General features: G+C 41.4%; 1 protein-coding gene across 1 annotated transcript in view; it reads left to right on the forward strand.

Annotated features, from left to right (window-relative positions):
- Nucleotides 1–1,085: 1,085 nt before the first annotated feature.
- The window catches only part of GREB1 (growth regulating estrogen receptor binding 1), a 30,707-nt gene continuing 18,183 nt past the window's right edge, over nucleotides 1,086–13,609 (forward strand). Inside the window, exons 1-8 of the mRNA XM_053460448.1 lie at nucleotides 1,086–1,242; nucleotides 6,054–6,167; nucleotides 6,756–6,932; nucleotides 9,936–10,112; nucleotides 10,891–11,022; nucleotides 12,013–12,138; nucleotides 12,684–12,824; nucleotides 13,009–13,194. Coding sequence (XP_053316423.1) covers nucleotides 1,086–1,242; nucleotides 6,054–6,167; nucleotides 6,756–6,932; nucleotides 9,936–10,112; nucleotides 10,891–11,022; nucleotides 12,013–12,138; nucleotides 12,684–12,824; nucleotides 13,009–13,194 — 1,210 coding nt within the window. The remainder of the gene's footprint in view (nucleotides 1,243–6,053; nucleotides 6,168–6,755; nucleotides 6,933–9,935; nucleotides 10,113–10,890; nucleotides 11,023–12,012; nucleotides 12,139–12,683; nucleotides 12,825–13,008; nucleotides 13,195–13,609) is intronic.

Genomic DNA, 13,609 nt, shown 5'->3' on the forward strand with positions numbered 1-13,609 from the left:
CTGACCCTGTCCTCCCAAGGGGCTAGAAATTGTCACAAAATCTTTATCACCATCCATATTCCTCGACATCAAAGTACAAAGACACACGTGGTATATCTGTTATGTGTTAAAATAACTTTTATTTGAAAATATTTCCCAAATCTAATCTATAATACACTAAAAAAAATAAACTAAAAACCCAAATATTTCTATGTGACTTTACTAAGATAAAATTCTTCCAGTTTACTAATTTATTTATCTTATTTTTATATATATATTATATACACAACATATTAATTGTGTTTTTTTTCCTTTTCATTCACAATTTTTTTTAATAATGGAGTAAATTGCGGTTTCATTACAGAACAGTTCCTCTATAATCTTTCAGTTGGCTCTGCTTTCTAAACCTTCTGGCGGTCGTAGTTGAAATTCGTGAAATATAGGATAGTCCTTTTGCGTAATACGAGTTTGAAGATTGATTGCTCTTTTCGGTCAATTCTATGGGGACATTTTACAAAAAAAGAGCGAAAGGAGAAAAAAAAATTCTGTTTTTCAAGCAGCACACTATGTGCAGCCAGCGAGGATTGCACTCTCTGTGAATTATTTTGGTTCAATCACATTGGGTACGTCGATCCATAGTGAGTTAGAGCAGCCATGCAAGTCTTTCCACGCTCAATGTTTGTTCCTTGTTTTCAAAGCACAAACAGAACGGGCTTCCAGACGGAATGTATTGTACTTGGAAACCATAGGGGTCTTGGGACATCACAGACCTGCTAACATCCTTTATAAGGTGACAGACTGAGGTCTCTCTTGTCTGCTAGTGGGATTGTTTCCTGCAATATACCGGCAGCAGGGACAGATCACACGTTAAAGGAGGAGGAACATTCTGCTTCATTGAAGGCTTTCGGTTTAGTGTTCTCCCTGAGCCTCAAAGCTTTTCAGAAGCTCGGCGTCTCCGTAGGTCTAGGACATACGGGTGATCTTAAGGATATTGAACAATGTTTGGGGCACAAATCCTTCTTTTGTTCTTTAAATGGAACCAGTAAGATCGTTTTTTACTTTCTAATGGAAATCTATGTTTTTTGTTTGTTTAAGTCCTATGGAAAATGGGAAATTCTTACGCTGGCCAACTGAAGACAACCCGTTTTGAAGAAGTCCTCCACAATTCTATCGAAGCATCGCTGAGATCTAACACCCTCGTCCCCAGACCCATCTTCTCTCAGCTTTACTTAGAAGCAGAACAGCAGCTGTCCTCTCTGGATGGTAAGGGCTCTTTGGAATGATTTAGATTTTGAGTTGGAAAGAATTACTAGCTGTGGGATGGATTGGATTTTGTTAAACGCTAGAAAGAGGAAACTGTATTTTTTTCACAGATATTTACAACGGAAATGTTGTTTTATACACTACCTGCTCTGATGTCTCTGTAGTTTCTTATATCATGTATCCATATTAGCTCTTAATTAGCACAGGATTCCAGAACATTGTAAAATATGTCCATCTGCTTAAATTACCGAGAGGGTGATAGATAAGTGGAACAGCCTCCTAGCAGAAGTGGCAGAGCCTAATACAGTAAGGGAATTAAAACATGTATGGGATAGGCATAGAGCTGTCCTGAACCTAAGATAAGACTTTACATCCGGAAAAACATTTAAAGTAACTTTAGCCAAAAATCTGACCAGTCTTCGCATTTGTCTTCACTTATCAGGATTATTAACATTTTAAATCTAGAAAACGTATGAAAAATCTAAATATCTCCAGATAATAAGATGAATGTCTCGAAAGCCCTAATAACATATTTTGTGACTTGGGTGAAAATCATTGCGGTCGTTGTACAGATAACCTAAACCTGTCTTTCTGAAATGATTAAACTTATATTCATTTAAATAAATGACATTACATATATTTATATAGCGCCGGCAGATTCTGTAGCGCTGTATAGTTTGTAATCTTATAGGATTTGTAGTGATGATTGTTTCTCTGCTGTTTCATTTTAAACTCAGATTAATGTCAACTCATGTTGTCAAAATGACATAAACATTATTTTTTTTAGATATATATATATAATATTTATTATAATTATATATAATAATATATTTATTATATTATATATAATAATATATTATATATTATTATATATGCATGTATAATGTAAATAAAAGATTATATACATAGTAAAGAGGCATTGACAAAATGCATCAAAATAAAAAAGGAATTATTGATGTTTTTATCCCATCTTTGTAATCTGTTAACTAAATATATACCGAATAATGAATGTAGAGCTGAAACAACGAATCGATAAAATCGATAATAATCGATAACGGAAATCATCGATAACGATTTCCGTTATCGATTAATCGAGTGATCAATTCGTTGTTGGAGCACTCGGCTCCTTTTACTTACCTCCGCGAGCGTTCCCCGCTTCTGCTACACGCTCTGCAGTCTCCGCCTTCTAGCTACGTGACGGATGTGACGCGTTCCGGAGGTAAGTATTCTTCATGTCTATGTGCACGGATCGCACAGAGCCACTCGCACAGAGCGAATCGCTCTGTGCGAATGGAGCCACTCGCACAGAGCGGTTCGCTCTGTGCGAGTGGCTCCACTCGCACAGAGCGGTTCGCTCTGTGCGAGTGGCTCCATTCGCACAGAGCGGTTCGCTCTGTGCGAGTGGCTCCACTCGCACAGAGCGGTTCGCTCTGTGCGAGTGGCTCCACTCGCACAGAGCGGTTCGCTCTGTGCGAGTGGCTCCACTCGCACAGAGCGGTTCGCTCTGTGCGAGTGGCTCCATTCGCACAGAGCGGTTCGCTCTGTGCGAGTGGCTCCATTCGCACAGAGCGGTTCGCTCTGTGCGAGTGGCTCCATTCGCACAGAGCGGTTCGCTCTGTGCGAGTGGCTCCATTCGCACAGAGCGGTTCGCTCTGTGCGAGTGGCTCCATTCGCACAGAGCGGTTCGCTCTGTGCGAGTGGCTCCATTCGCACAGAGCGGTTCGTGAGTGTGGGTGCAGGGCAGAGTGGGGGTGGGGGTGCAGGGCAGAGTGGGGGTGGGGGGTGCAGGGCAGGAGACTGGGTGCAGGGCAGAGTGGGGGTGGGGATGCAGGGTGTGAGTGTGGGTGCAGAGCAGAGTGGGAGACTGGGTGCAGGGCAGAGTGGGGGTGGGGATGCAGGGCAGGGTGTGAGTGTGGGTGCAGGGCAGAGTGGGTGCAGGGCAGAGTGTGAGTGTGGGGGCAGGGCAGAATGTGGGGGCAGGGCTGGGTGCAGGGCAGAGTTAGAGACTGGGTGCAGGGGCACAGTGCAAAGTGCTGGGTGCAAAGTGCCAGTGCTGGGTGCAAAGTGCCAGGGCTGGGTGCAAAGTGCTGGGTGCAAAGTGCCAGGGCTGGGTGCAAAGTGCTGGTGCAAAGTGCTGAATGCTGGGTGCAAAGTGCTGGATGCAAAGTGCCAGGGCTGGGGCAAAGTGCTGGGTGCAAAGTGCTGGGTGCAAAGTGCCAGGGCTGGGTGCAAAGTGCTGGGTGCAAAGTGCTGGGTGCAAAGTGCAAAGTGCTGGGGCAAAGTTTCTTGAACAGTAATAGTCCACCTCTTTTCAGAATGTTTGGGGTTATTTTGTTTCATAAATATTGTGTTTGGGTTCTTGTACTTTGAAAATATTGTTTTTTATTACATCATAACAAAATAAGAATGTTAATGTAAATTTTAAGTTGTTTTTTAACATCCAGTTCATTAAATTCTTTTAAATAAACGAAAAATTTGCATATTGTTTTTTTTATCCGATTAATCGATTAATCGAAAAAATAATCGGCCGATTAATCGATTATTAAAATAATCGTTAGTTGCAGCCCTAAATGAATGATTAAATCATATATAATAATCTAAATCTCATATCATCATAATAATATAAAATCATATTTATAACATATAAAGTTTGATTTCCCATGTACTCTCCCCGTTTCTTGGAGCTGCTAGCATGGCCAGTAATTCTTTGTGCCCTTAAAACACCCGGAGAAGCCTTCATTCTTTCACAAAAAGTGTGTAACAGTTGAGGTTGGATTAGCGTTCCTTTTCACAGCCCGAAGCTTACACAGCGAGAGCTGCTGATGTCATCACGATACTCATTTCAGCCGCTTCCCTTCATTCAGCACATTTCCACAAAGCGCTTTCTGCTAGAGCCCGTAAAACTAGGACTCCTACAGGCGGAAAGAGAAAAGGAAATGTGAGCGCCGGCAACAAAATGTGTCCTTTCACAAGTGTAGGAGGGCAATTTCACGGGGTGAGTGGAGTTTACTGCCAGGGGTCTGGCATTCATTGACAAACCAGGGAGCCCAACAGAGCGTGATCATTTATTGTGATCATACAGAGATAATACGTCCACCTGCATTGCTACTTTACTGAGGGGGTGGTCAATAAGTGGAACTGTCACCCAGCAGAAGTGGTAGAGGTGAATACAGTGAGGGATAAAACTATCCTGAATCTAAGACAAGATCAAGGCCTGGTTAACGGCTGCGTTTTTAAGTCAGGAATAATGGGGAAATTCTATGTTTCCGTGTTAACTGGTGTTAGTCGGGGTTTTGGCACAAAACTAAAGGAAAAGAGGCTGCAGAAAGCAAGAGGCATTAAGAAGAATTGGCGTTATATATCTGATCTCTCAGAAGCGAACTCGTTAAAGTGACACATGTCATTCTTTGTGTGTATTGGAACCCGCACACATGACTCTGCGTCTGCCGAATGCTTTCCGTGTTACGGAGAGTCATGCTGTGTAAACTGTTATGTCTGGAGGGCCACTCTTTTTGTTTTTAGAGTTAACTTTAAGGGGTGGCTAATAGGGTTTATTAGGGGCAACCTGGAGTCAAAGATCAGCACACCCGGTAACTTTCTAAATGAGCTGACCCTTCGCCTCTTGAAACATTAACCCTTTAATAGCCCTTCATGAAGATTCTATGTAGTAGCTCTCTAAATGTGTTAACCTAATGGATCTAATACCTTGACTTGTCATTACTTAAAGAAACACTTAATTAAGTCTCCTGCATTCAAGCAGGGATATTGACCATAACATACTGGCGGCGCAGGCACCAATAGGGAGTCTTATATATGATCACAGCCGTGTAGAATAGGAAGGAGTCAGCTCCAGACTGTGTGACCCCGAGAATCTGCTCCTTCACCCTGAGATTGGGGCAAAAACCCTTAGACTCAAGTCCAACCCTGAGAGTCCCCAGGTTTGGAGATCAACATCAAAAGATACTACCAGACAGAGAAGAATCAGGCTGGATCTGCCCTGCGCACAGCATGTACAAAATGTGATTCTGATCCAAAGTTTATAGAGTGGTCCAATTACCATAGCAACCATTAGAATGTTCCTGGTATGTGGCCGCCATGGTGATAAGACCACTATTTGCACCAGAATATATTTTCATACACAATCCTTAATGCGTGCCCAGGCAAAGTGTGGCATTGTCAGGGCAGGGTATAGAATTGTGTATTTGCATTAAGAGTTATTAAGTTGTGTTGAGCTTTGGGCAGAAACCCGTGGATGGTTCTAGCAGCCGATCTATGTTTTAATGTTTCTTATAAATATTATGATTTACTAATACATAACGCTAAGAGCCTAAATAGCAATATTATGACTGTTCTATCATTTCCTTGATAATTACTTTGGGAATGTTATATTTAGAAAGATCCATCCTACACGATGACGAAATTTAAACATACATGGGACGGGCGTAATGCTACCCTGACTCTAAGACGAGACCAAAGACTGATTAAGGTCCGAGTCAGGAGCAGGCTCAACGGCCAAAGGGTTCTTAGCTGCCGTCAAATTCTTTGTTTATATTTAGTGTTTTCAGCTTATATACGGTAATATTTTGCTGTCCCCCACTACTCAGCGAGACGCGTTACTAACACCGGCTTCCTTGCATCTGCTTGAACACAGAACATACTCGGCTATATGAAGGCCTCGCTGCTGTCGCCTCATCTTTCATTTAACATTTTTCAATAACGTATAGATTGCGTACATATAATGTCAGATTGATGGCTTTATGGTTTTTGTTTGTGTCTGCAGTTGATCCTTCATGTGGTATGCTCTTCTGCAGGTGGCCGAGCGGACAATGATGATGACGAGGATGATGATGATGGCTCCGGATCGAACAGCCCACCACTATCATACCAGAATAAGCCTCCTCCAGAAGGTTGTTGTACAACTGACGGTGAGAACTTTTATGTTAGTCGATCTGTAACTCGTCTAAAAAAGTTCTTCATTTTTTTGTAGTCTACAATATTTATTGGAAAAAAAAAAGAATTTGATTGGCTCAGTGCTTTGTGGCTATAATGTTATTCTAATTTATATGTTATGAAGGGATCTAACATCCCTTCAATTGAAATATTTAAGGGAAATATTTTTCATATCTTTATATCACAAAGCACTACATGTGGGCAGCCATTTTTTCCTTCTACTCTTCATTTCCTGTTACATATCTCCGCAGCATTGCTACGCAGGAAGTGAGAAATGTGGAGAAGTATTCCGCATTCTTCAAGGAACAAACAAACGTGCCATTTTAACCCCTTAAGGACAATGCATTGTGAGCTCGCACATGTACAGGCTTTGTTGTTAAGGGGTTAAAATAGTTAAGGCCAGACTCTTTAATACATGCATTTGAGAATTCCCTTTTTAAAAAAAAAATAATATTTATTTTTAAATAAGATTTCTACTGTGTATCTCAAATGAAAATACAAATAAAATATTTTAAGTATTTTAAGTAACTTAAGTAAGCCGTATTTTGTTTTTCGTGTTTAAGGTTTTTGCCAGGCTGGTAAAGATTTGAGACTTTCCTCGATGCCGTCAGATCACTTTGAATTGCCTCCCGGGTTCTTATTGGTCGGCGCGAAGTCTCCCAGCTTACCGGATCAAATTTTAGTTTGCGCCGTCGATAAAAGATTTTTGCCGGACGATAACGGGCGCAATGCACTTTTAGGTAAGTCTGTACTTGGAATCCTGTCTTGTGATGGAAATGTGATCTGGCAGATAGATTACTGCAGGCATGAAGAATCCAATACACTGGCGAGCGATAGGATGGAGAGGTTTTTGACAGTCAGGTAGGCAGTTTGGAGGAGATGGAGCTGGTCTCCACTTAGAGCAGAACGCCTGTAGGTAATTTATAGCAGGTGAGAAAGCGATTGCAATAACAATGACGTTCAAAGTATTTAATTCATTTATGATAAGAAGGTATACCTTATAGTACACACATATATAAAATATGTTAGATTGTAAGCTTATGAGCCGGGCCCCTCTTTACCAAATGTATCGGTTTGTCTCAGTCTGTTATTTCTAGTTTTGTCAGACCCAAACAATGTACAGACTGTAAGAAGCGCCACGTAAATAAGAATACAAATAAATAAAATATAATAATAATTACTTCGAGGCTTACCTTTTAGGATCAGCTGGGATTTATAACATACTTAAAGCCACCATTTCTTTGTTTAGGCTGTGCCGACATACGAGGGCTTTAAACTGGGGCATTTAAACTGTATTATCCACCACTTTATCTTTTGTTAATATTTGCTCTGGCTTTCATTCCTCGCCTTAATTCATACGCCTTAATTCATACGCAATGTAACTATGTAACAATGCAATGCTTAGACAGGTACGTCCGAATATTGGTCTTTCAGCAGTCAGGGGTTCTGCGCTATATTTACATTATATAAGTTTAGGTAGGCATGTACTTTTAAACACCATTGAAAAGCCCAAAATAATTATCGATTGTCTTAGTTTATAAAAGTTGGGCTTGAGAGATCAGAAAGGTTAGGATCTATATTATAATTAATATTATTATATTCGATCAAGTTATGGAGTTATACAGGAGATAATGGCGAAGGGATTTATCTACTACCAATAGGATAAGTAGGAGGTCAACATGAGCAGGAAATATATAATTTGGGGTTTTTAGGTATGGAATGGGTAGATGTATTGACCTCATTGGGTCTTCTCTTGTCATGTTCCTGTCTCCTGCTGGATACTTGACATCAAAGGGAGTAAAATGTTACACATTGTATAGTAAAGTGGCCCCAAACAGCGGCAATTCTAATCTGAAAAGGGCTAAAACCCAACCATCGGCGGAGGACTTGGGTATTTGTAAAGGGAATTGCCCCGTCTTATTAGACATAACCTTACAAGACAAGAGCTGCTCCTTCCTACAGACGGACAGAACATTCCAAGGCTGGTTTCAGACTTGAAAGAACAAACAATTAGTGCAGAGGAAGTGTTTGGAATTAATTGCACTCCGGACAAAAGCACAAAAGAGCCATAAATCATAGTTGGTGGAAAGGGGTTTGTATTACATGGAGTTTTATCCCATCTCTGCTTCCTGCAATAAACCTGCTTTCCTTTGAGCAGACAATGCCGGCTAATGGTTAAACAATGCTGTGTGATAAGCGGGTATCTGGAAGCTCTGGCCCCCAAACATCCACGGGTTTGGTTATTCTTCCAGATTTTAATTCCTTAAAAAACGTTTTGCTTTATAATTTACATAACGACTCATTTATATCGCACCATCAAGTCACGTTTTCACAAATCCTACCATTTAAATGAACTCGCGTCATGGTATTTCCAGATTAAATGAAACAATAATTGCATATTAAAACTGACCCTGCTTGGAGAAAGGTATGTCGGCTTTATCTTTTTAGGATCTGCATGATTATTCCTCCCCATTAGGCTATCTCTCCCCTGACTTTTGCTGATGGCGAGATGCATATCGCCCCTTGTTTCAGTTTGTGTGTTACGATCAGCTTGGAAAAACCACCTTATTGATATTGGACACATTATGGATGCGGCTCATTGGGTTTTACTTTTATATATATTATATATGGCTGGTAAAAGGATTCTTTACGCGCGGGGGGGGGGCTTTTTAATGGCAGACTAGATAATGGTTCTTATCTGACATCAGATTCTAGATTTCTCCGCTTTCTTTATCTTTTTAGACTGAATTATTCGTTACTAGGGGTCTAATTTATACAGTTACTAATAGATTGCAAGCTCTTCTCCTTCTCACTATGTCCTCTTGTGTGTTGTTGTCAGTTCCGTATATATTGTCAGTTTTGGCGTCATTGTTAAATATTTCGTTATGTATGTAACCCTATAGGTACAGCATACTCTGCTCTCCTCCCTGGTACTCGTAGGGTTACGGGACGAGGCTGCTATTTCATGTCACGGTTTTTTTTCTCTTTCATGCTTTTTTATGACGCGGGATTTTCTTTTAAATCATGCAATCAAAGCCTCTTGTGTTGCTGCCGAATTTCATGGACGTTAAGCAGATGTCTGACAAATACCTTGATTACGAACGTGTTTTGTTCATGCAGCCAAGTTGTCTTGACCTCAAAAGTCACAGCGACCTTTAGCAACCTGTATGCCAGAGCCTGTGATGTAATAGACTACCTCCTGCCTTGGCCCGTTCATAAGAAGATTCCCCGTACCCATAGAAACCAGACAGGCTGCCGGATGAATGAAATCTTATTAAAATACCGTGAAAACGGGAAAGGGCACCCTGTGTTATTTTTTAAACCTCCCTACTATATATATATATATATATATACTGTATAAATATTTATGTTTTATATATATATATGTATATATATATATATATGTATATATATATATATATATATCTTTAATATAAGCCCTTTAAATAAAAATATATTTTTCTTTTGCGAAGAGAGTGGTAGATAGGTGGAACAGCCTCTCATCGGAACATGTATGGGATAATTATATGATGATCCTGAATCTAAGACAAACCAAGATTAAGGTCGGAGTCTCTACATCAGGAATAATGGGTAGACTAGACGGGCCGGACGGTTCTTGTCTGCTGTGAATATGTTTCTATGTCCCTTTACAATAGCTGGCAGTAATACTGCATTGATGATGGAATAACCTGATCATATAAGGTGAGGTTAAACTAAAGCTATTATTTGTTCTTTGTCGGAAGGTTTCTCTGGTAACTGTGTTGGATGCGGAGAGAAAGGCTTCCGATACTTCACGGAATTTTCCAATCACATTAATCTCAAGTTGACGACCCAGCCGAAGAAGCAGAAGCACCTGAAGTATTACCTCGTGAGGAACGCACAGGGGTGTCTGGCGAAAGGAGCCCCCATCTCCTGGAAGGGCACAGGTGAGAGGAAGCTGATCAGAACACTAGTGTTAGCGTGTAAAGCGGTTCCAACCATCAACTGTTAGATTCCCTATCCAGTGGGTTTTGTAAGGGAATGGGGGTACCTGTCCCATCCGCCTAGTGTTGCCCACACATGGGAACATGATCTGGGGTAATTGGCTTATTTGGGCTGTTTTGTAAAGTCATCTTCGTCATAGAAGCCCCGGCGGAAGTGCCGGCAGCAGCGGAAGTTGTCTGCGCGCATCGCGCAGACCTTCCCTGGCTGCCAGAGAGGAGGATACAGGTCCCCTGCAGTGGGATCCTCATCTCTGACAGCTGGGGGAAGTCTGTGCGCTCAGACAACCTCCACTGCTGCCGGGGCTTCTATGGCGGAGCACCTGAAGGTCATGTAACACCGGCACTCCTTCATAGAAGGCCCGGTGGAAGGGCCGACAGCAGCAGGGTTGTCTGCATCGTACAGACCTCCACGGCTTCCGGAGAGGAGGATCCAGGTCACTGTTTGCCCACAGCACGGCTAAATACATTTTTTTTTAAAAAAAAACACCTGCCTGGAGCCCGGAACTGCCGTGAGGCCGGTTGCTTATAGGCCACGGACCGGTGGTTGGAGACCCCTGATCTAGAGTTGAATCCTAACCCAGAATAAAGGAATTCTAAGCAGTAATAACTGTTGCAGTATGAGATGACATTATTTGGCTGGTTGGTTAAAGTAGCGCGCACAACAACAGAGCACAAATCGTGTTACAGGTGAGTAACAAGTTGTGTTTCCTTTAAGAGATGAGAAGCCGGCACTCATCCTCCAGCCTGTGCTCCAGTACTGGGCTCAGCACTCACGATGTAACGGCCAGGGCGATGGATCCGATCACTGCAGCAAATCCGCAAGCGTTTGGTGGAAATCCGCTTACAGGTAAGAGAAAAGATTCTACGGCCCTGCAAGTAATCAGCGATAACAAATGGTGACGCCGGCTGGAGGAAAGTGAAAACAGAGACTGTATACACGGAATGAAACTCCACTTATATTTAGATGCGCATCATGTTAAGAAAGATATTCCCCCTGGTTTCATTATATTTTTATTATTTTTATTATTATTTTTAATGCTTTTTATCCCTGTAGTCTGTTCTCACTTTACGGTGCATCATCTGCCTTTTACTAAAAGGGTTAAATATAGGATGAACAATAAAAACACATCATCTAGAGATTAAATGTATTCTGCGTGATAAGAGCGATATGATATGTAAAAGTCAGTTATCTCAACTTAATAACAATTGTTTTTACGGAACAGATAATGCATTTTTACCAACTCCGACCCAGAATATTAACGGATCCCTCTGCTCCCAATCAGTGAAGGGGAATCCATCTGCACCACCCAGATCTTCAGTTTTAGGTTGGTGATGGCTCGCTCGTTACTGTCAATAATACGCTAATTAATAGGGGGAGGAAAAAATAGTGCCTGCATACAGCGATGGGGCATACGCTGGCTTTAGTAATGTCTGCTTACAGGTCAAACACATTATGCATATCTGCTGCCACCTAGTGGAGATTATGGTATAGACCGCTAGTGTGCGCTCTGCTTGCCTTCATTGAATTATATATATACTATATGTCAATTCTACTGAAAGGCGTCCATCTCCTTCTATTCTATAAAGTTTAAACTTTTCTTTCTCAAAACTAGAGGGTACCTCTGATGTCATGGTGACATCACTGGGGATTGCCTTTAGGTATTTATTTCACTTGTGGTTTGCTGACTTGTTACGCCCCACATCCAATTGCTGTTTAACCCTGCAATGTCTGAACGATTTGTTTTTAAAGTAGATTTCTCAAATCTGATTAAATTAGCGTTCCCATTGTAAGGAAAGACTGAGCGTGTAGACTTTATTGTCATATTTTGTTTTTCAGGCAATTTAACAAATTCTGGCCCTCCCAAAAAGCGCCTCAAAGGCTGGTCCCCAGAGTCTCCATCTTCAACAGACACCAGCTATCAGCAAAACAGCCTGCTTAACGCCAGCGGCTTTGGAAAAGACTGTGAGTTCACGCGTATGCGTTCGATTACGAGTACCTGCTACAAAACCTGTAACAAAACACATATATGTGATACACGCATTACATTGATGCTCATTTTCCTTTAATTATAATTAGAGTGCGGATTTATTCATTTTCACACTATTTGGGCTTCCACGACATTTAGTATGTGTAGAAATTGCTATATTTCACACTAGATGAAATTAAAAGGCAATAATCCAGATCCGTGCATTAGATAGCAGTCGGCTGTGCAGTGTGTGGATCGTTGAGCAACAGACTTACTTAATTATTTAGTAAAGTATTTAATAAAAAGTTTGTATACCGAGGGGGGAAAATATCATCTTCCTGTTCATTATTCCTTTACTTTAACTTATATCTGCTCTTTTGTTTAAGTCACTGATCATTGATTGGTTTAGGGACTGCCCATTGTCCTTAAGGGGTTAATTACAAATGAATTCCCATGTTATTTTTACACTAATGGAGGAATATTTGGAAATAAGATGTTTTATTATACTGATAGTTCGTTCCCCCCCCCCCCTCTGATGCAGATAGTCCAGGTCAGGCCTACGCTCCACAGCCCACCCCAGGGTCTGGACTCCCGTCATCTACCATGGTGGCCACAGGGGAACCTGTATCGGTGCCAGAAAACCTGCTGAAAACATGCATGACTAAGCCAGTCATCTTTAAAGGTACGTGAAACACCATATGATTCGTGAATACTGGGTCTGTAACCCAAACCGTATATAAAAGCCTTTAAGAGTATTCTTCACCAAGTGCTCAACGCTCTCCGTATGACCAAAGGACTCACTCACACGTCTATCTTCTGCCCCTCTCCTTTCTTTTAGTGCTAATTATTTATCCCATTCCTCGCAGGTCATGGAAACTTCCCTTACCTCTGCGGTAATGTCAACGATGTCACCGTCAGCCACCTCTTACACAATTGTTACAGAAACTCTCAGTCTATGCCCAAAGCGTACGGACAGTACGGACCCAGCTCCATACAGCCCATCTCAGAAGAAATGCAGCTCTTGCTTACCGTGTACTACCTGGTACAGCTGGGTGAGTGGACGCTGTCCTCTTTGTCTTCCTTAAAGACCAGGGCTTGATCTTATTTGAAGGATTTGCTCCAGAAGAACTTGTACTAAGAGGTCTATGGGTGTTTATCTAGTACTGACGGACGTGGTCCAAAGGACTCCCTTTCTCCATGGAAAAAGGGGCAATTCTAGCTGTTCTGCGGGGCAGACTAAGCCACTAGTAAATGGCAGAGAGTCATATTGGAGCTTGAGTTCTCTTGTATTTTCTGCTATTGATTTAAAGCCATTTTAGTAAATTTGGAGGTAGAACATTAAGTTAGCTACGTTTACATAATAGCTTATTTTTTAGAACTTGAAAAAAAACAAGTAACAAGTTATTTACAAAAATCAGCGAAACTAGAGAGTCAAAAAACATCCATCATTTGATGGAATTACCCGTG

This window comes from Spea bombifrons, chromosome 3, assembly GCF_027358695.1.
Source record: "Spea bombifrons isolate aSpeBom1 chromosome 3, aSpeBom1.2.pri, whole genome shotgun sequence".
Lineage (NCBI taxonomy): Eukaryota > Metazoa > Chordata > Amphibia > Anura > Pelobatidae > Spea > Spea bombifrons.